Source organism: Coturnix japonica, chromosome 10 (assembly GCF_001577835.2).
Source record: "Coturnix japonica isolate 7356 chromosome 10, Coturnix japonica 2.1, whole genome shotgun sequence".
NCBI lineage: Eukaryota > Metazoa > Chordata > Aves > Galliformes > Phasianidae > Coturnix > Coturnix japonica.
In genome coordinates, this window is record NC_029525.1 from 18313604 (window position 1) to 18334327 (window position 20724).

Here is a 20724-nt window from a genome sequence, read left to right on the forward strand (position 1 = left end):
GTTGGAGCACATTGCTGAATATTAATTGCCTACAAAATTAGTTTCTGGGATGACTGCCCAGCCAGAAGGGTTATTCTCTGCCTGCCTGATTTACGAGAGGAATGAAATGTCTTTGGGGCAGTCTAGGGTGGAGGTTGGGAAGGAGTAGGGCTCATCTGCAGTTGAAGCTTGAGCCAAGGGAGACCCTGTGGTCACCTGAGCTGTTCTTTAGAGCTGTATCAACTTTTTCCAGCAAACTGTGTTGGCTGCTCAATGATTGCCTGCACAGTTCTGGGGCTACTGCAGGCAGCTGCTGTTTAGACAGAATAGCTCTATGAGCATGGCAGAATCATCGGTGGCTATAGTTGCTATTGCTGTAAAAATGCTCTTCAAGCACAGCTGAAGTTTCACTCAAGCTGATTTAGGGCTGGCCATGAAGCTACCAGGAATGTTTGCTGCTTGGTTTGCACAGCTAAAATCTTGTCCTGTGTTGTTTTAGGGGTTGCTGGCCCTGGAAGGAGAGCTGACCCCCATCCTGGTGCAGATGGTGAAAAGTGCCAATATGAATGGTCTACTGGACAGTGACAGTGATTCTCTAAGCAGCTGTCAACACAGAGTGAAAGCACGACTACATGAAATCATGCAGAAGGATGCTGAGTTCTGTGAAGAGGATTATGAAAAGGTAAAGCATCTTCATGGCCTTGGAGCTCCCTGTGGTTTAATTTACAAAGTCTGCCAGTGTTTGAGCAGTAGTTTTGTTAGTTTCAAAACAGCTCTAGTCAAATCTGCAGGATGTAAGCAGAACCTAGGAGGGGAAAAGGAATAATCCCTACCCTTGTCCAAGTGAAAATGCCCCACAATTCTTCACTGTGCTGTTCAAATCATTATCACTTGACCTTTCTCTCCCTATAAGAGGTCCCAGTGCATCTGATTGTCATGAGAGTGCTCAAAGAAAATGGTTTTGATAAACTCTGTTTTGTGAATATGAGTATAAATATGTGGTAGGCTGGCATTTCAGGTTACTTGATTGGGGTGCTAGTTCTCATGGCTTCCAATCCCATTTGCTGTGGACAAGCAGTTCACCTTTGCCAGATTTTACATCCACACTCTGTGTGTGTATGTGAACTTTTGGCTACAAACCATTTTGCAGTCCTGTCAGTATCTGATAACTGCAAAGCAGATAATATGGGCTACATCCAGCAAAGTGACCAGTAAGAGTGCTGCTTTCTGCAATATATTTACAGAGCTGAAACCTATTACCATTAACAAATATATTAATCACCTTCAATAAATACTTAAAATGCTGTGAGACCCTTTGCTCAAGCACAGAAGCAAAACAAGACAGGGATGGGTGTTGTTGGTAAAGGGAGGTCTGGTTGAACAGGAGCAGTTGTTTGCTGTCTCTCAGTTTGGTCCTGAAGCAGTTTTAAGATCATACCAAACTACCTCTATGATGAGGCCAGTTTATTGTACTCAGCTGGGAACACAACTTTTGTTCTTAATCATAAAGCAGGGTAGCTGTGTTCCCAGTCTGTAAAGATATTAACTAACCTCTGCTGGTATCTTCTCTCAGCTAGCACCTACAGGTAGTGCTTCTTTGCTCAACTCTATGACCTTCATCCAGAACCCTGTGGAGATCTGTAACCAGGTGTTCACCCTGATTGAGAACCTCACCTCCCAGATACGAAAACGATTGGAAGACCCAAAATCTGCAGGTGAGTGTCACAGCTGGAAAGGGTCTGCAGCAGATCCATTTTTTCTTCTGTCTTCACAGCTGCCAAACATCACCGTGGTTTATGTAATATGACTATAGCAAAGAAATTCTAGAGTGGAATTCCAAATATATGATCGATGTAAAGGCTCCTATTCTGCTTTCAGCTGCTGTTGGAGAGAGCTGTAATGTATCTTGGGTTTAGAGAGAATGTAAACAGCAGCACTATGGCCAGGAGGAATTTGTCTGACTTTTTTGGGCATTTCCTGGAGAGGAGATCAAGGCAGTAGGCAAGAATTTTCAGTCATCATTTGATGAGTTCTGAGAGCTTTCCTTATGACAGCGCAGAGGTGTCATAAAGGCACTGGTGGGGCATCCACATGTGCTGTGACAAACAAGTTGAAAGACAGATGGTTTCACTTTTCTCACGTATTTCAGTAATAGTTTCCTGCTGCAGTTTAAGATGCAGCTCAAATAGGTCTGGTGGCTTTTCCAGAGCAAGATTCCTATTGGCAGCATAATAATCGCAGCCCTTCTGTGCTGGGAGAAGTCAGTCATAGCTGCCTCTTGAGATCTGCATGGAAGCAGTTCAGAATGTGAATATGATTTTGTGCTCTCTGCTGTTTAGACCTGCAGCTCTACCACAGTGAGACTTTAGAACTGATGCTGCAACGCTGGAGTAAGCTGGAAAGAGATTTTCGCATGAAAAATGGGCGTTACGACATCAGCAAGATCCCTGATATTTATGACTGCATCAAGTATGACGTGCAGCACAACTGTACGCTGAAGCTGGAAGGCACAGCTGAGCTCTTCCGACTGTCCAAAGCCCTGGCAGATGTGATCATACCACAGGTAGATCCTGCGGTGCCTGTGTGAAGGGTCTGTGGTGTCACTTTCTGACCTGCCCACTGTCTCTTTTTTTCTTGTGTCTCCTACACATTAACTGTCAATGCAGTGTATCACAGATATTTCTCAGGTTTCTTACTATTTATGTAAGGCCAAAGCCATCTACAACTGAAGATGTGGCAGTGCTTTCTTCCTGGATGAGGGTTCTCACAGCGTCAGAATGATGAGCAGATGAGGCAGCAGCTCTTGTGTGTTGGCCACAATGCATTTGGTGCAGCTTTGGGATGAGTATGAGTGTGTGCTCTAACAACATCCCATCTTCCACATGCAAAGTTGTACATGGGGAGGCTTTCTGTGTTCAGGTGAAGCCTTTTTCTGGTGGATTTGACATCCCTGTCAAACTGGGACTGGTTCAGTTTGTAGAGTTGGCCTGCTTCTCATGAAAGTTTTGCATATGGAAATGTGAGGGGAGAGGAGGGACAAATGCAATAGATCTCTTTATTCTGTCCCACTCCAGGCAGAAATGTTTCATTTGTCAGGAGTGGGCTTCTAACAACAGGACCCAATTGCCCTTGTGCCCACGTCAGGCAGAAATGGGCTTCTGAGCCTCTCCACACTGTTTCTGATAAGCGGTAGTTCAGCCATTTACTGCTCAGCTCTCCCAGATTTATCTTTGCAAACAGCAGTTGTTGGGTTAATCCTTATGCCAGGTCTGACTGTGTGTTTGCCGCAAGAGAAGGTTGGCTGATGGTATTCATCCCTCTCAGCTGTTAGAAGTGTGCTGACAGCTGCGCCTAGGCAGACTGGGATTCTTGGAGGTGCCTCTGTCCTCTGTTACCTCCCTAAATACATAGGAAAAAATGAAACAGGTGCTGAGTGGCGTTTCCCTTTCTGTCTTTGCTTACCTGTAGTGGTGCTTGTGGACAGGACTGTGGAAGTGCAGTCTCCTTTCTTCTGAGCATGTGATACTGTGATATCTATTGGGTTTTGTTTGTTTTCCTGCAGGAGTATGGAATTAATAAGGAGGAGAAACTGGAGATTGCTATTGGCTTTTGTCTTCCTCTAATTAAAAAAATCCAGTTGGACCTACAGAGAACCCATGAAGATGAGTCTGTCAACAAACTACATCCCCTGTAAGGACTGTGCCGTATGCTGCTGCTGCTGGGGAGGGCAGGCTCTGGGGCAGTGTGTGGGATCCATATCAGAAGAGTGTAGTGGTTTAGGAACAGGCACCAAGGGGCACACTGAGAAGGAAGTATGTTGATGTTTGTAGAACAGGAAGAAAAATCCAAAGACAGACTGAAACTGTTGAGAGTGAGGCAAGGTGCCAAAGAAGTCATTGCAGCTGGATGGTGGTGCCTTCATCCCTGTCTCTGTGAGGAGCAAATGCTGGTGTGATGCACCTGCATCAGCCCCACCACATGTCTCCAGTAGGAGAGCAAAAAACTTCTGTGCCTAATTCTCACTCTGCTTGTTCTGTTCCTGTTGCTCTTTAACAATTTCCAATGTATGATTTTCTTCTTCTGTTGAGTGAGTAGAAATACTGCTGCATGGTGGTATTGATGGTTGATCCATTGGCAGGCTGTGAATAACACGGGGCTGATTTTTGTTCAGGTACTCAAGAGGAGTGTTGTCACCAGGCCGCCATGTTCGGACACGGCTCTACTTCACCAGTGAGAGCCACGTACACTCTCTGCTCAGCATCTTCCGCTATGGGGGGCTCCTGGATGTAAGTGTTCCAGCAGTGCTCACAGAGTAAGCCACCCTGCTTTTTCTCAGCAGCCCTTTCCAATGCAGACAGCGTGTATTTGCAGGTTGCCCCTTTAGCCAGCGCTCACAGTAATGATGTGCCCCAGTTGTCTCTGGCCAGCTCCATGGCTGCTGTGTCTGCATGCTGCAGCTTCCTGCCTTCTGGCCTGTTGGGGGGTTGCTCTTCCTCTCCCTGGCACTGCCTGCCTGGCTCATGCAGAGCCCTGTTTTCTCCAAATGCCATCCTTCTGATTTTAAATGAGTCTGAAGTCTGTAGGAAGAGAGCAGTGTGAGGCAGTGGTGATGCAGGAATTCCTTCCTGCTTCCTTCAGCTATTTGTTTAAAAGAGTTATTTAGTTGCTGATATGTGGAGACTTTCAGTTAATTCAAAGTCAAGGAAATCAGTTTGATTATAGAGGAAGTGACCTGGGGCTGTAAATGCATAGGGAGCTCTAACAGGGGCCCAGTTTTAGCTGACGAACTCATTGATCCAGCTCTTGTTGCACTCTCATGACCTGTTTCCTGAGGGAGTTGGTATGCAGATCTGAGAGAAAAGCTCTGCTTTAGGCCTCCTTGTGCTCTTTTTTTGTTTGTTTGTTTTTTGACCATTTCTCTAAAATATTCCATCCTGTAGAACACTCCTTGAGAATGGCTGTGCTTGGGAGCTGCTGTGGGTTACACTTTCCTCCAGTCAGCATGGCACAGGGGCTCGCATCTGAGTGTCCTCTGGTCTGCATGTGGGTTGGATGGAAGCTGTAGTGTCCCTCTTTGCAATTGCTCCTTCCTGTAAGCACCCTGCCATCATCGCAAGGCCATCTCTCTTGTTTTTGTCCTGACAATGCTGTTACCTTGTGGAGAAGCAAAGTCTCTCAGACCCATTTCACTGAATGCTGCAAGGTTTCTGCTGTTGCTTATTCCACGCAACTGTTTATGTGTATATATATCAGGAGAACAAAGACCAGCAGTGGAAGAGAGCCATGGACTATTTGAGTGCTATCTCAGAGCTGAACTACATGACCCAGATTGTTATCATGCTCTACGAGGACAACAACAAGGTGAGGGATGTAGCAGTAGGACAGAATCCTTCCTGCCACGATGCTGGGCACGGCCACTGAGAGATAGGATCAGTTGGGAATTTTGTGATCTGAGCTCTCAGCTTGTGGGTAAAGACAGATGGATCATTAATGCAACTGCTAGTTCTTATTTTTAGGTGTGAGGCAGTGACCCACTTACTGTTTGTTACGTGTAAGCAGAATGCCATTCTGAGCAGTAGTGCCAAACATGCGTAATTGATAGCAGCAATTTGAAAGCATGTCCTAAAGCAAAATCATTTGTTGTTTCTTAATGTTAATTACAAGTTAACAATAGGAAACAAGTTAAAAACAATTTATATTTGGCAGTTTATTCAGAGTATTTCTAGAAAATGTCCAGAAATCCCATATTCACAACCTTTTTTTGTATTTACTAAAAATCCACCCATGTAGTTAGGGAAGTACATGTGGATATCTTCAGGAAGAAAAGACAACCACTTAAAAATAGATGGAATGTGGAAAATGGCAGTGATTGCCATAAGTAGTTCTGGCACTGATGTGTGCATCCTGAATCCCAGACCCTGTGATCTGTACTGCTGGAGGTCGTGGTGAGGGGAGCAGCCCCTTTACTCTGCAAGCTTCAGAATGAGAATGTGTTCAGAGAACAGATGTGGGATTTTAATGGTAGAGCAGAGATCCTGATGGCAGAGCAAATAGAGATGATGAAACTTTGGGTTTTCCCTGGTGCTGTAACCTGTAAAAGTTCTGTCTGCCTTCTAAAAATAGGAATTATTTTAAATAATTATTAGAGACTGTTACTTAAGTCTTGGAGCAACTTGACCGAAGGTCTAGGAGGGAGCCAGTCTCTCCATGTGCCTGTAAGTGGTTTTGCAGCAGGGTGGTCTCTGTTGCCTAAAGCTGTGCTTTAGGTTCATATATATATACGTAGAGCCTGGTTCTGTTTTGGCCTTCTGGTGGCTGTTGTGACAGAACAACAACATTCTGAATGCCTCAGCTTTGTGCTAATGAGGGCTGTACTTTTGGATGAGGCAGTCCTAGCGCCAGTATGTCTGTGGGTTCTTGTTGCTTCTGCCTTCCTTCTGAAGGATGCTGTTGGGGTTCATGCTGAACCAGCATGGCAGGGTGGTCAAAGCCCAGACCATGACCTCTGCTGATAGCCTGTGAGATTTCCATGTATTCACTTAATCCCCATCCTGGTGTTTTCAGGACCCATCTTCAGAAGAGCGCTTCCACGTGGAGCTGCATTTCAGCCCTGGTGTGAAGGGTTGTGAGGAGGACAGAAATGTTCCCACAGGGTTTGGCTTTCGACCTGCCTCGGCAGAGGTGAGTGCTGTCCTGGGCACAGGGCAGAGGGCTGCTCTGCATGGGGATGCACTGAGTGCAGCTCTGCTGTGCGCCATGCTGCCCTGCCATCCTGCTGCAGCCTGGGCCTCAGCAGCGTGTTCTTCTCTGGCCTGTCCTTGTGCCCAAGGACTCAGCATGTTACACTTTCTGCCTGACTCTGTGGGCTTTGTATGGCAATCTTTGTTCAAGGAGGAGCACAGTGCTGGTATCTCACTGCATGTAGAGCTCAGAGATCCCAGCCTCTAGCAAATGCCCTGGGCAGCACCTGGTAAGGATGTATGCCTGGAGCTGTCAGTGTTCCCTACTGCAGAGCGAGGACAAGAAGGCAGACCAAGGCAGCCTGGAGGACCTCTCCAAAGAGAAGGGCATGGATGAGCCCGATCGTGCCCAGCAAAGATCTCCGCAGCCCTCTGAGCCCGTTGGCATTCAGCGGAGATCACCACTGATCAGGAACCGGAAGACGGGATCAATGGAGGTAAAAGCGCTGTGCTTGTTGCTCTCATAAAGGTCTTCTGCCTCATTTTAGTTTCCTGAGATTCCTCTTCACATGACAGAGTTGCTTCTGTGGATTGATTTGGAGAAGGAATTTGAGTCTGTGGGAAGGCTGACCTATCAAACTCCCTGGGGAGGAAGGGCAGGAAATTTATTAGGAGGAGCATTTTTGGTATCTGTTTTCTAATAGGGAAAGCAGCATTAGAACATGAGCTGTTTGTTAGCTGTCACTGTGTCACCCATGGTGTGACTTTTGAGTGCAGTACTTGGGGAGTCTGCATTGGGCACTACTGTGTTGAAGGGGATATATGTTGCTGCTGCTAAAGAAGGAAGTCTGTATCCCAGTGATCCTAGTGGTCTTAGGAAACAAGGAACTCAGTACAGGGATCTCTTCCTGCTTCTGAAATTTCTACTGTTCCATATCCCAGCACAAACCTGAAATTAAAAGTGAGCACACATCACAATCTTAGCATAAGAGTACTTGTATGCTTCTTGAAAGTTGTGATTTTTAGGCAAGAGGTACTTTTCTTTTTACTTCTGTACAAAAACGCTTGACACCAGTGGGTAATACAGGGCACAGCCCTGATCATACTGTCTCTCTTTGCAGGTGCTTTCTGAATCTTCTTCCAAAGGTTATCGCCTCTTCAGCACTTACTCCAGGCAAGCTTCTGAGATGAAGCAAAGTGGCTTAGGTACTGTACTTGACTTGTTCCCACCCTGCTCATCTGTACCTCTGTATTCTTGTGTGCATCCGTCTGTCCCTCCCTCTATTTATCTGGATCAAGTTCCTTGTACATCTCTCTGTGTGCATTGTGTCTTCTTGTAGCCTTACTGCCTGGACCACTGCAGAGGTTATATCATTGTAATGACTTTTGTGTGTGACCTCCTCCTTCATTTTCTAGCTGCACTTGTCATCCCACATAAAACAGGAGCAACAGAGCAACTTCTGCTTCTGTGTTGCTCTCAGTTGTTACATCATTTTTAAACTTAGTAAGAGGAGATGATTTCACATGAGATCTAGAATACTTTCTGTTCTGCAGGAGAGTAGTTTACGTCCAAAGCTGTCTTCATGTAGGACTATTGCCTTTCTACCTTTTTTCCCTAAAGATCTCTTGTATGAAACAGATCCATCATCTTCTGCTGCAGTGTTTGACAGCTCTCAGAGCTGGGATCCCCTGCTTAACTGTTTTTTGCATGGTAGCCAGTGGGAGAAAATATTCTGGGGCAGCTGGTGTTCTCTGTTCTGTCCTTGAGAATACCATTCCCTGCCACCCTAATGTAAACTGTGTCTGTGGAAATCCTTCATGAAATATTTTTGCTAAAGCAAAAGAATTTTTGGAAGCTGAATAGCAATCTTTGGTGCCAGGGTTTTCAAAATAGATAAACCTAGATATCTCAGAAGCCTGAAAAGCAGCAGGGAATGGAAATGTCCACGTTAGGCCACTTTCTTTTTCCCTAGAACCTTTTTTTTCTTTTTTTTTTGCGTTTGGGTCCTGAGGAATGGCCACAGGTTTCCTTTCAGCAGTTCTGACTGTTCCTGGCTCTTTACTCTGTGACACGGGCACCCTGCAGTTGAGGGTTATCTGAAAGGCCTGATCACTGCATTGTCACTTTTGAATAAGCTGTTTCTTCGGAAACCGATTCTTATCAATTTGATAGAATTTTCTTTGCTGAAATTAGGAAATATCCCAGGTTTCTGCAGAACATCCGCTTTGGAAATGAAGAAGATTACTACTGTACTGGACTTGACAACAAAACTTGAAGTGCAATCTCATCAGGTTTAATTTCAAGTTCTTGCCTGACTCGCCTTGCTGGGAGGCCTTTGCTGGTCATTCACCCAGCTGTGAAGCTCTGCAGATGCAAAATTCTGTGTGGGAGCTGAGCGAGCAGATCTGTAGGCCTCTGTCTGGATACTCAGTTCAATCATCGTTTTTCCCGTGGAGACTTATGGCTGTGTGCAAAGAAGGGCTGAGCTGGTGTCGTGCTGCAACACCAGGCTGCACCATTTCTGCTTATCAGAATGTCTGTTTCTGTGAATTTATCTCAGTCCATGAGCTGCTGAAAAGAACGACGCTTCTTTACTTGTGGAAATCAAGCTCTTCAAGGAATTTTTGTGGTTCCTTTCCTGCTTGCTTTATAGAAGTCTAATGTCTTCTCTCTTTATGATCTGAGGTGCACTTTCTCTCTTAGAGAAAGAATATAGAACTCATGGGATCCTGAACATTGGCTTCGATGTTTCTCTCAGCAGCTGTGCTGTGAGGTGATTCATTCAGATGCTACCTGCTGTCTCTGAGCTTTTCTGAAGTTCAGAGCCCGACCTTGCCGGTGTCTGGCTATTGTTATCTCAGAGGGAACATGTGCATCTCTTCAGATATTCCTTCACATGTTGAGCTGTATCAGAAGGAGAAGCAGGGCAGAGCTGTTGCCCTGTTGCCATAACTGCCAGAATTGTGTCTTCATGGTAATTCAGAAATGCCTTGAAATGGCTGTTGGGAAGAAGCGAGGGCTGCAGTTTGCTTTGTCTGTACAGCATGTTGCTTTGGAGTCTGCCTTATTTTTCTGGATAGGAACAAATGCATCATTGTGGACTGTTAGCAGCAGTGTGTGTACTTCTAGCTCTAGAAGCATGGGGATGTTTCAGTGCCTTTTTTCGCTTGCAAAGCACTTTGAAACAGGATAAAATCACTCCTTGCTGTTAAATAGGTGATATACTGTCAGTGTGGTTGGCAGCTTTGTGCTGAGAATTTCACTCCCATAGGAGTGAAACAAGGGACGACTGTTTTTAAACATCTGAAATGTTGAATATACATCTGAAAGTTAAATATACAGAAATGAGGCAGCATATTATGTTATTCCTTGCAAGTGCTGCTACATCTTAGATCCAACTTGCTAGTATGGCGTTCTTTAGGATGTGTGCTTGTCTGTTTAATTCGGCTACAGTAATTTCACTGTAGACAATTGCTGTCATCCACAGAGTCATGCTTGTAAATTCTGTTTGTGTTTAAGAGTGCTAACAAAGTGCCTTTGTCTACTGTATGATTACATACACTTGGCTGTCCTTAGTTTAATGATTAGTGGTACAGGATGGCAAATGATAAAAATCTATAGTAACATTTTCATCTGCCAGGAAATAAGTCTTGTCTTTTGTTTCTGTTTGTTTGTTTCAGACCATGACAATATGGCTCTGAGCATCATGCTGGCTGCCACTTGACAAAATTGTGTTTGCATTCTGATAGATTTCTGCTCACGCTGAGTCACCACTGAGCTTCCCGTTATAGGGATTAGGAGAAATGTTCTCAGACTTGTGTATCAGCTATTCTGCAGGCAAGAGCTCTTGGCTCTTTGTCCAAGGACAAAACATGCAGCTCTGCCCAGTGGAAAGCCACTAGCAGTGTTACAGTGGTGGAATCACTTAGTTCAGTGCGTATGAGAACTCTTTTAGTCAACCTTCACAGTTCAGAGAAGCACTTAACAGCTGAGACTGAGCTTACACATCAGTAACCCAAAGCTCAGGATCTCTGTTTTCTTCTCCAAAGAGACTCCAGCTAAAATGCTGATTTGTAGAAAAAGACCTGGCATCCTCCTGGTTGACAAATGGACGTGAGGCGGAGAAGGCAGATGGCTTGCTCTCTCTGCCAGGTTAATAGGACTGCAGCCAGAAGGCTGAGGAAGAGTTCTTCCCCTCTGCAGCATTTGTGAGGCTGTGTCTGAAGGATTGCTGCCTGCTCTGGGCTCCCTGGGTGAAGAAGGGCATGGACGTAACAGGCATCAGCCCAGGGCAGAGCAGTGGGGGTGTGTGGGGCTGCAGCACAGATTGGTGGAGACCTTAATGCTGTTCAGCCACCCAAGCAGGAGATTACAGAGGAGTCAGTGTCTGCTCCAGGATACATGCTGATAGGATGAGAAACAACAAGTAGGAGTTGCAATGCAGGGAATTCCAGTTACCTTGGAGGAACTAATTTTTCACCATAAGCATGCCAAATATTGGGACTGGGGCTTGGAATCTTCCTGTGTTCTCCTTCCTTGGAGGTATGCAAACCTTGACTGGACACATCCTAGCAAATTCATCCAAGCTGGAAGCCTCCAGGGTTTCCTTCCAACCTAAATCATGCTGCATTTTAGAACCAAGAGCTGCTTCCGCTATAGGAAGAATTTATTTCTTTTAACAGTAATAAAAGATGCACTGTTCCATTTAAATACCAGTAGGCAGTGTGTCAGCCTTCTTGTCCTGGCAGACAAGGTGGAGCAAGATCAACCTGCTTGTTTCTGGAAGCAAGGTATGTGGGAGTAATGTTGTTTTTAGCAGATGGTATTTACAGAATGTAGTATCAAGGCAGCTGAATAAGGAATTTATAGACAGTCAGTGGTTTTATCTTTCCAGTAGTAAGTTGTTTGGCTTTTTTTCCCGTCACATACAATTGCTTTCTGTGGTCGAATGAGTTCTGTTTCAAATTCCCAGCCATTCCCCAAATGTCACATAATGTCAAGCCACTGTGAAAAATGCTGTGCAAACACCAGCACTTACCAGAGCTCATCTGCATTCTCCTGTGCATGAGAATGTAATGCATGCCTTCTTCCTTACCACGGGGTAAGAAGAGCTCTACGCTGTGTGCACCTCTGGTGCTTTGTAAGGTTGTTCACAGAATACTTGGACTACGCATGACCAAGTCGGTGTGAAAGAAAGCTCTCTGTTCCCGTTACTTTCCTTACTGATTGACAGAGTGATTAATCCACATTTGCAGCAACAGTTTCAACAACCTGAATTGTATTAGATATAGGGAGCTGTTCTTCTCAGTGTCCGGCGGAACAAGGACCTTCCAAAGAGAAAAGGCAGGAGAGAAGACGCTGTGTGATGTGAACATCAATGATCTGCACCCTGGCTTTCCTGACAGGAGTACTTAGATTTGATGGCTGGTGTCAGGATGTTCTTCCTAGATTAGATTGGAAGAGGCAGAGGGAAATATACCATTGGAAGGAGCTGGGAAATTTCCTGGAGCTGAATATTGGTGTACCTTCTGTGCATATGGCACTGCTGAATTCAGAATGGGCAATACTGCCTCCCCGTTCTTCCCCAGCATCGTGTATTTCCTGGGATTGCTTCTAAAGCAGGCAGTTTATTCCTCATTCTTCAACTAACATGCTTTTCTGTAGTTGCATGGTGTGGAGATGTCATACTAACACCTTCCATGCCTTTCCAGGGTCACAATGCACCGGGCTGTTTAGCACCACTGTGCTGGGAGGCTCCTCCAGTGCCCCCAACCTTCAGGACTACGCACGCAGCCATGGCAAAAAGTTTGCCAGCAGCCTGACATACAAAGACGGTATGTGTGTTCTCTGTGCAGCAGGTTAATCTGTGGCCTTTTGTGTCTCAGGGAGCTACTAAGGCAGAGACTTAGAATGCTAAGAAGAATGACACAGTTGGATGTGTATATTCACCTCATCTACAGTAATACATTCTGTCATATCCCAAGAGGTCGTGATCCCTGCTAGGACAGGGCAGGGGCTGTATTGTGTGAAGAGCTGTGTGTTGATGTATGGTAATGCTGGTGTATAGTAGTGCTGGTGGCTGATTTTCCTCTGGCATTTTAATACTGCTGGTGTGGAGGAAGGATTATTGGTCTAGATATGAGGTAGGCCTGTCCTGGTACGTGTAAAATCATCTTGCTTACCTTGTTGACCTCAATCGTGCTAAACCAAGGTTCTATTGAGACATGAAACCTCAGACTACAGAGTGTGGGTTGATGTGATGTGCTGTGGGAAAGAAGTTGAGCACTGAAGACCCAAGCTGTGTGCTGGTCATGCAGAAGAATCTGAGATGGCTGTCAGAAGGCAGTGTAATAGGTGTGCTATGCATGCAGTAGGTGGTGTGTTTGGACAGAACACCACAGAAGGACTCAAAGGTGGAGTTATTGTGAGTGGTCCATAGAAACTGCTGTACAGGTCAGCAAGACAGTCTGGTAGGATGTATTTGGATCATCAGTGCAACTGTTGCTTGGTGTGTGTTGCTTGGATGAAAGGATGTTGCCAGCTGAAGATTTATCTCCAGATGGTATAAGTGAATTATGCATTGAGAAGCAGAGAGGCTTTTGCTACTTTCAAGGAAACTGTAGCACAGAAGGCTGAAGTATTCTAGAGGAGTTGTAGGGATGTAAATGCACCAGTGAAAGTGTTCATTATTATCCCAGTAAGACTGTGTCAGGTGTTGATTAGAGTGATGAATGACGCAAGGAAGAAGGCTTAACATATCAGGGTGGAAAGATGTTACCCATTCTGAGATCTGTTGGAACCCCATGAATACTGCTGTACAGAGGCCATGATGTACACCGGCTTTCTGTGCTGCTATCCAGTGTAAGAGAAAACTGCAGTTTTTTCACCTCTTCAGGGAGCTTCATAGCACACCCCAGGCTATGTGTGTGATAGAGGCGAGGAAGGTGAACTGGAAGGATTTGTCAAGCCCTGCTGCATAAGTCTGAGCTGCCCAAGGAAGCACGTGCTGGCTGACCATGGGTTCCAGAATAGAAGTTTGTGGTGTTTGGCACAGGGCAGGGGTATGAGTACCACAAGAAACACTGAAAAGGCCAGCTAGAACACTGACTGATTTTCTTCCACACCAAGCAAATACCATAGGTCCAGAGGCAATTATTAATTCTCAGGGAAGACTGTCAAAGACTGCTTGTTCTGTACCCAGCTGGTACCAGGGCAGATTTTGTTCAGCCCTACCATTCCTTGGTGCAGTGCTGCCTTTCTCTGTCAGCTGTGTACTAGGAGTGTGCCTGCAATTGGCTCCTTGCAGTCGAGGTCCAGGGCACGTTCCTGCAGTGCTAGTCTAAATTCCGTGTTCTGTGCCCTGAGATGCAGCTGTAGACCCAAGTACTTACAAGTCAGACTTACTTCACTAACATGTGACTAACACAGCCCAGAATTATTCATCTAGATGTTACATTTCATTTTTCATCTTTCTTGGAGTGTTACAGCACCCTGTGCTACCAGTGCTCTGTTGCAATCATCATAACTGTGAGTGTAGCAGAAACACTGAGTCACAACCTGCAGCAGTGATGGGGCACCTGGTGGGAAGGCAGGGCCAACCCAGGGGAGCTCAAGTTCATGCAATACATCTGGGTGACAGGAAGAGCTGGAGCCAGGATCCACCCCTTCCTGACCTCATTTAAGGGTTGGCAGTGGAGGTGAGGGTATCTCTCTGCAGATCCCTGTCTATCTGAGGCCTTCCAGATGTAAGCAGCTTTTTTTCCTTTCATTTCTGTGTCTGTGGCTGCTGCATTTGGGCTTGTCCTCATTTGCTGCAGCCAAAGACTTTGCCACCCTGCTATTATCACTGTACTTTCCATCACATTATAGTGTTACAGTGAAGAACTGTGAAAAACAAGTAGGAGGCAGCAGGGCATTTATCTCCTGAAGGTAGTGTGGAATGTGAAGTAAGCCTTTGTCCTGGGCCTTTCCTTTTAAATGAGCACTAATGAAATGATAAACGTTGGCATTGAAGTCAAACACCACCAGAGCTGAGTGCAGTAGGTGACATGGCTACAGCAGACATTTGGACTACATTTGTATCAAGGCCTTTTTCTAAGACATCAGGCAAATAATCTTTAAAAAGTCTCCAGATTTTGGAGCACATCTTTGCTGATATTTTTCATGGCTGTGATGCTTCAACATACAGCAGGTGGCTTGTGGCACTTCATCAAAGACTTGCTCAAGTGAAATTAAGGTGGCCCTAATTTCTTAAGTCTTTTTGCTTGGCGCTGGAAGAGGGCAAAGAAATGCTTCATTGGAGGGTGTGCCCCAAGCTTAGGTGGAAGGAAGGTCCTCTGGTGATGCTTTGAAGTTCAGTTGTCTGAATCCAGTAGCCTGTGTTGCTGCACCATCTAAACTGATGTTCTTGTGAAGGCAAAAAGGAGATTTGAGTGGACTGATGGCAGCTACCATCTGTGTGACTGCAGCACCAGGGTTTGTACGGTTCTCAGAGGACATGTGTAAAGAGCTTTGCCATCTATTTGTAGCTTAAAAAGAGGGGGGGAAAAAAACAAAAAAAACACCAAATTTTTTAAGGCTGTTATGTTGCAAAGGAAGATTGAAGCAATTTTGAGAGCTGATTTAAGCGTATTATGTGGGTAAGTCAGTGGGTGTAAATAGAGAAGCACAGTGTAGCATAGTTAGTATGTGAATCTCCTTACCTCAATATACAGTGACAGGCATGTATAAAGACCACGTTGATCAGGTAGAATGAATGCATTAAATAGAAATGTCATCCTTAGGTCCTGAGTAGTAGTGAAAGGTATGACTGGACGAGTTCTCCCATCAGATTCCACATGCAGATGATCTGCTGCAGAGCATTATTTCCATTCTTTCCACAGTAACTGAGGCGTTTCCAGAGTGGGAATAAACTGAAGATTTTTTTTTTGTTTGAGCATATGGAGACTAATCCACAAACTCATCTATTTGTGCCCCATTAGGTACATATTGGCTATCTCTGCATTGATTCTGATGTGTGATTTCTGTGAGGACTTGGTCTGGTCTGATTCAGGAGAAGCCTGAGGATCAGTCTCACAGGTGTATTCCAAAACCCCTTCTATACTGATATGCTTTGAACAGCAGAACTGCAGAGAGATGTAATCATGGATCTTCTGCTTGTTCCCTAATTACTTCATTGATTTAACTTTCGGTTTCATGAATAGCTCTGCTTAGCTCGCATTTAGAGGATTTTGAGCTGCATTTAGCAGTGCGAAGGCTGTTCAGTTCTGTGCAATAATCTTTTCTTTGGGCAGAGGTGAATCCTGAGAACTGTAGTTCCAGGGTTTCAGGATATGTGGTGGTGCTGCTGATTTCTTGGTACAGCTTTGTGGCTGAGTGTGGCCTCTTTGCATCTCTTGCTGAACTGAGTTTGGGTTGCTGTCAAGACGGCTGGAAGTGTGGTGGGAAGGTATGGGCTGCTGTCTGTGATGGAGGGAATGACACTGATGTCTTCGAAGAGCCAGGAGAGACACTGACAGGACAGTGCAAGGGAAGTGGGGAGCCGGTGTGTGTGAGGAACCCAAGAGATTCCGTCAAATCTGCAGACATAACGTGCCTGGGGTACGGCAGGTGCCGATGGAGGTGTGCTAGGGGGATCCAGCAGGAGGCGCACCTGGAAGGGCAGAGCTGAGCACATGAAGCGTGGGGGTTTCTTAGGGGCAGGCTGTTAACTGAGATGATCTGTTTTTATTTCCTCAGAGCTCTTGTCTATGCCAGCCGTAAAACGATTTTCTGTGTCGTTTGCAAAGCATCCGACTAATGGTACGTTTGCTTCCTTGATTTGACGTTCCCTCACACTTCTAACCCCATCCTCACGTTCAGTTCTCCTCTCTGCACATACTCTCAGCCTTCTTGTGGTTTTTTGCGTGTCTGTGTACCTGGTGTCCATGCTTCACCTTCCCCCATTGTCTCCTTGTGACTGACTTGTTCATTCATCTGCTGTTACTGCTCAGTGGTTCCTATGCTGTTTGTGGGAGGTCTGTCAGACTGCATTTGTGTCCCAGGTGAATAATCAAGAGCAGTGACTGTGAATGGTATTCCTAAAGCAGCCTTTAAATCCACTGCTGATGTAAGGCCTTCTCTAGTTCTGCCTTGCAGGGGGTGGAGGTTGTTGGAAGAATGCCTTTGGATCTGAGCTGTGTGTGGGAATGCCTGCTCCATATGCTAAATGCACCAGCAACTTTGGTCTTCAGTTTCTGCACTGCAGATCTTCAGGTCTAAAACAAGAAGAGATCCTGGAGAAGTGCAGTCTGTGACAGGAGGGCGGGTGGTGCTAGCAGCATTCCATAGCACAGTGGTCTTAGGAGACTATGAAGCTACTAGTACTCCTATTTGCAGACAGGTTTGTTAGGTTGGCCCCTTGGTTACTCCAGAGTGGTGTTGGTGGGAGTGCAGATGTTTTCCTGGGAATGGTCTCTCCAGAATTTCCATGTGCTGTTGGTGTACAGCACTGCCTTGGCCTTGCCACCTTCCTGAGCTAGGAGGAGATCAGCACTATGCCACACAGTGTGACTTTACTGTCCTCACTCCTGTCATGCTGGTACCTATGACAAGGCTTGCTAAGGAAGGATGTCTGACAGTGCCTATGTTTATTCACCATCTCTGCTTCATAGTGCCAGTAACCTGTCACTGGAACTGTGGGTCTCTTGAGGTTAAAGACCACTAACTCTGTTGTAGCAGATTCCTTGAGCTACTGTTTGTTATCCAAGTCTTGCATAGAAGCTTCTCAAAACATTTGTTTCATAGCATCGCTCCTACCCATAATTCATGCTCCTTCTAGTGAGACAATTTAGAACCAAAGCAGATCACAGAAAGATACTGAGTTAAGCATTGCTGTCCTATGCGATCAGGGCTGCTTCTGAAATCCTCTTCTTAATAAATATGGAGAACCTCTGCTCTGTGTGATCTGGAAGGTGAAGGAAGTCCAGAAGACTGTTATAAAGGCTGTTTTGGGAAAGATGAAAGAGGGAGGGGCAGCTAAATGTGGCGTTATTGCTTCAGCTATCCAAAGGGAACCTACTTTCACTTTGCTTGGTCTTGTTTTTCCCAGAGGGGCCAGCTGCTCAGTTTGCTTGTATGTCTGGGTGCCATCTGAGGAAATGTGTGTGTCAGCAGGATCTGTCATTCTATCTTGTCAACAGAACTTGTACCAAGCAGCAGTCTGTCCTAAACCATAGTGTAAAGCAGCTGCCTCCCATAGAAGTATAATAAAGTGGAACTGAGCATCAGGTTTTTCCCAAGGACCCAGTGAATATTTCTAATGGCAGTGTGCATCTTAGTCTAGAAAGCAGGTGTGCAGCAGGTGTGAGCATTAAGTTTGGCTCAGATGTAGCACTGGTTTTAATAGCCGCATGAACCACTTATCCGAGGACACAAAAGTTTCTCATAGCCCTAAATCTGGATATTTTTTTTTCTAAAGAGCTGCTTCTACTTGATGAGGTGGGATGGGTGAAAGAGAGCAGTGGCCAAGCACAGGATCAGGCCAGATGATTTATGACCTGATCTCATGAGTCTTGAGGCTGCACGAATGAAGACAGGCCTGTGGATTAGGATCTTGTCTGCCATGTGATAGCAAGAGCATCACAAAAGATTGCACAGGGCTCTCTTGAGAGTTTCAAGAAGGTACGTCAGCACTTCTTTTTTTCCACATGCACTAACAATATGTTCTCAGTTGAGCCGTGCTGTCCCCCAGCAATACCTCGCCTTGCCTCCAGTTGCTTGGTGTCAGGTCATTTGTTCTCCTACATCTGATGAAGTGAGAAGCTGCATTTGGATGCAGGACTCTGCTTTGTTGGCAGTCTGGATTTCTTGTCTCCGCTGGGAGGGTGAGTCTGGGACGATGTTCTTATGTTGCTGAACCCAAAATGCGCAGGACTTAGAGATCATCCTGGAATTTTTTCAGTCGTCTGACTTTCACTTACAAAGATGAAACCTCGTCATTCAGCTCGTGGAGGGACTGCCCACGTGCACTGTGTTTGGCAGAGGCTGGGTCAGGTGAGAGCCTGCCCTGCTGCCTTCTGATTTGGGGTATGTAGAACTGAGAGTATTGTTGTTCTTAGTGCGGGAGGGACTGGGCTGTAATGCGTGATGTGGGTCACCTCCTGTGCAGCAGTCCTATTGCTGGCAGCTCCGTTTCCTGCATCTCTACATTTTGTTCTGTTTCTTAGCTGCACCTCCCCGCTCCTCTCACTCTTTATGGCCCCTTTCCTCCAGATGCGTTTGAGCACCACCACGTTGCCCAGTTGCTGCGCCGTTTTTCCTCTGACTATGCCACGAGCCGGAACATCTCCCTGGATGCCACTCTAGCCCATCACCTCCAGCAGTGCTCCTACCACCTGCGCCTCTTCAGGAGCTGGCTGATCTCAGGGCAGGATGACTTGGAGTGTCTTTACGGTACTGCACGCTGCAGCTGCCTTAGTCCCATGCTCATAGACCTGAGCAGGGACCAGTGTCTGCTTGAGAATGCAAAGTATGCTTTGCTTCTAAAAAAGGAAAGCCTTTCCCCTCACTGCATCCCTTACATCTCTGGATTGCTGCTGCAGCAAGGCGTGTGGGCTGTTGCACCGGCAGTTTTGTAGCCTTAGGAGCAGCCTTTCCAGGTGGAGCCAGTGCTCTTTGTGTAGCTCTAACTCTGCTCTTTCCATCCTGGGCAATTGTTCGTTGCCTTCTTCCTTTATCCAGGGTAAGCCAATAAGCTTTCTGCAAATGCTGTTTTCCTCCCAGTGTGGTGTCCTGCTGACGTGATGCACCTGCCCAGGTCTCAGTAGCGTGCTGCTTAGTGTCCCCTTGTTGATGGAGGAACCAAAGGGTTGAGAGTGTGAAAGGAAAGAATATTAAGGAGGCAATGTAGCTGATCACATGCAGAGTGAATGAACGTGCAGTGGAAATTTATTTAGGGGAAGTGAGTGCTTATGGGACTGTATTGTTTAGAGAGACCAAGTTAAGCTAGTGTAGATGCTGAGCTTCTGTGCGTCTGCATTGCATGGCATCTGTTTCACCTGTTAGGATGTTTGCAGCGTGTCACATGGGGGCAGGTACATGATTCCAGTATTGAATCTAGATGTTATAAACCAGTGCTTCTTGAGTATTTGTCAGCCTCTGGCACAAGTGGGAAATCTGATGAATTGAGGTCTCAGTGCTCCTAAGGCAAGCAGGAGATTCCTCTCTGAGAGGGGTGTCTGGCTGGGGGTGCACCATAAAACCTGCTCAGTGCATGTGGCTTGCTGAATGTGTGGTGTGATGCATGGAGTTCTTTCTTCATTCAGACCCGTATGTGACAGAGGCAGACACAGCACAGCTTCTCAGGCAGTGAAGCAACAGGATCAAACATTTTCAAAGCCTAGAAAAGAGAATTTTTTATATACAGCCTATTTATTCTCGATACAGCCCTTCCTGTCAAGTAGGCAGCTTGGAGATGGCAGTTGCTTTTCATCTATAATTAGGACAATCCTTGGTCTCTTAGCAACAAATACTAAAGAGGATCAAAACCGCTTCAAGGGATGAGATACTGGAGCAAAGCAGACTGCTCCAAAGCTGAAGCTGAGCTTCCTCTGCTGCAGATCTCAACCTTCCCACGTGAGCTCCAGTGGAGAGAGGAAATGAGTTCAGCACTTTAGGCAAATAAGCTCAAAATATTGCAGTGCAATGCTGGTTGTGCCACCTATTCTGATGTAGCCGAGCTGATGAGCTCTGTGCATCATCATAGTAGGTTTCCTATGTGGAAATCAGGTGTCTGCACTCAGTAAGTTCTTTCTGCCCCCTTACCCCCCTCAGTTTGACTGCCATTCAAACCACAGTCAATTAGTGTCTTTGGAACCCTTGCTGGTGTTCTTAGAGAAGTATCTCCTGTCTTTGTAGATAAAAGTCCGAATTTCTCCTTTGTAAAACAACATACTCCCCTTCCCTCCTCTCCTCTCTTTCTTGGCTCTCAGGTATACTTCTACCTAACCAAAGAAAAGAAGGAAAAGACAAAAACAAGGAGATAAAAGTATGTGCTTGTCATCCATAGCTGGAAGGATCAACAGT

The 20724-nt window shown here is 45.8% G+C and overlaps 1 protein-coding gene across 11 annotated transcripts in view; it reads left to right on the plus strand.

The window, feature by feature from the left end:
- Window positions 1-20724, plus strand: part of PPIP5K1 (diphosphoinositol pentakisphosphate kinase 1) — a 39837-nt gene that overhangs the window by 12667 nt on the left and 6446 nt on the right. For 7 of the 11 annotated variants that reach the window (XM_015873243.2, XM_015873240.2, XM_015873241.2 and 4 more), the window contains 11 exons: window positions 479-661; window positions 1553-1694; window positions 2319-2542; window positions 3542-3669; window positions 4151-4265; window positions 5233-5340; window positions 6544-6660; window positions 6992-7156; window positions 7781-7865; window positions 12372-12494; window positions 16399-16461. In XM_015873243.2, coding sequence (XP_015728729.1) covers window positions 479-661; window positions 1553-1694; window positions 2319-2542; window positions 3542-3669; window positions 4151-4265; window positions 5233-5340; window positions 6544-6660; window positions 6992-7156; window positions 7781-7865; window positions 12372-12494; window positions 16399-16461 — 1453 coding nt within the window. Of the gene's footprint in view, window positions 1-478; window positions 662-1552; window positions 1695-2318; window positions 2543-3541; window positions 3670-4150; window positions 4266-5232; window positions 5341-6543; window positions 6661-6991; window positions 7157-7780; window positions 7866-12371; window positions 12495-16398; window positions 16462-18118; window positions 18886-18912; window positions 19093-20724 lie in introns of those variants that run through there. The other 4 variants (XM_015873251.2, XM_015873245.2, XM_015873246.2 and 1 more) reach the window with 4 other exon arrangements.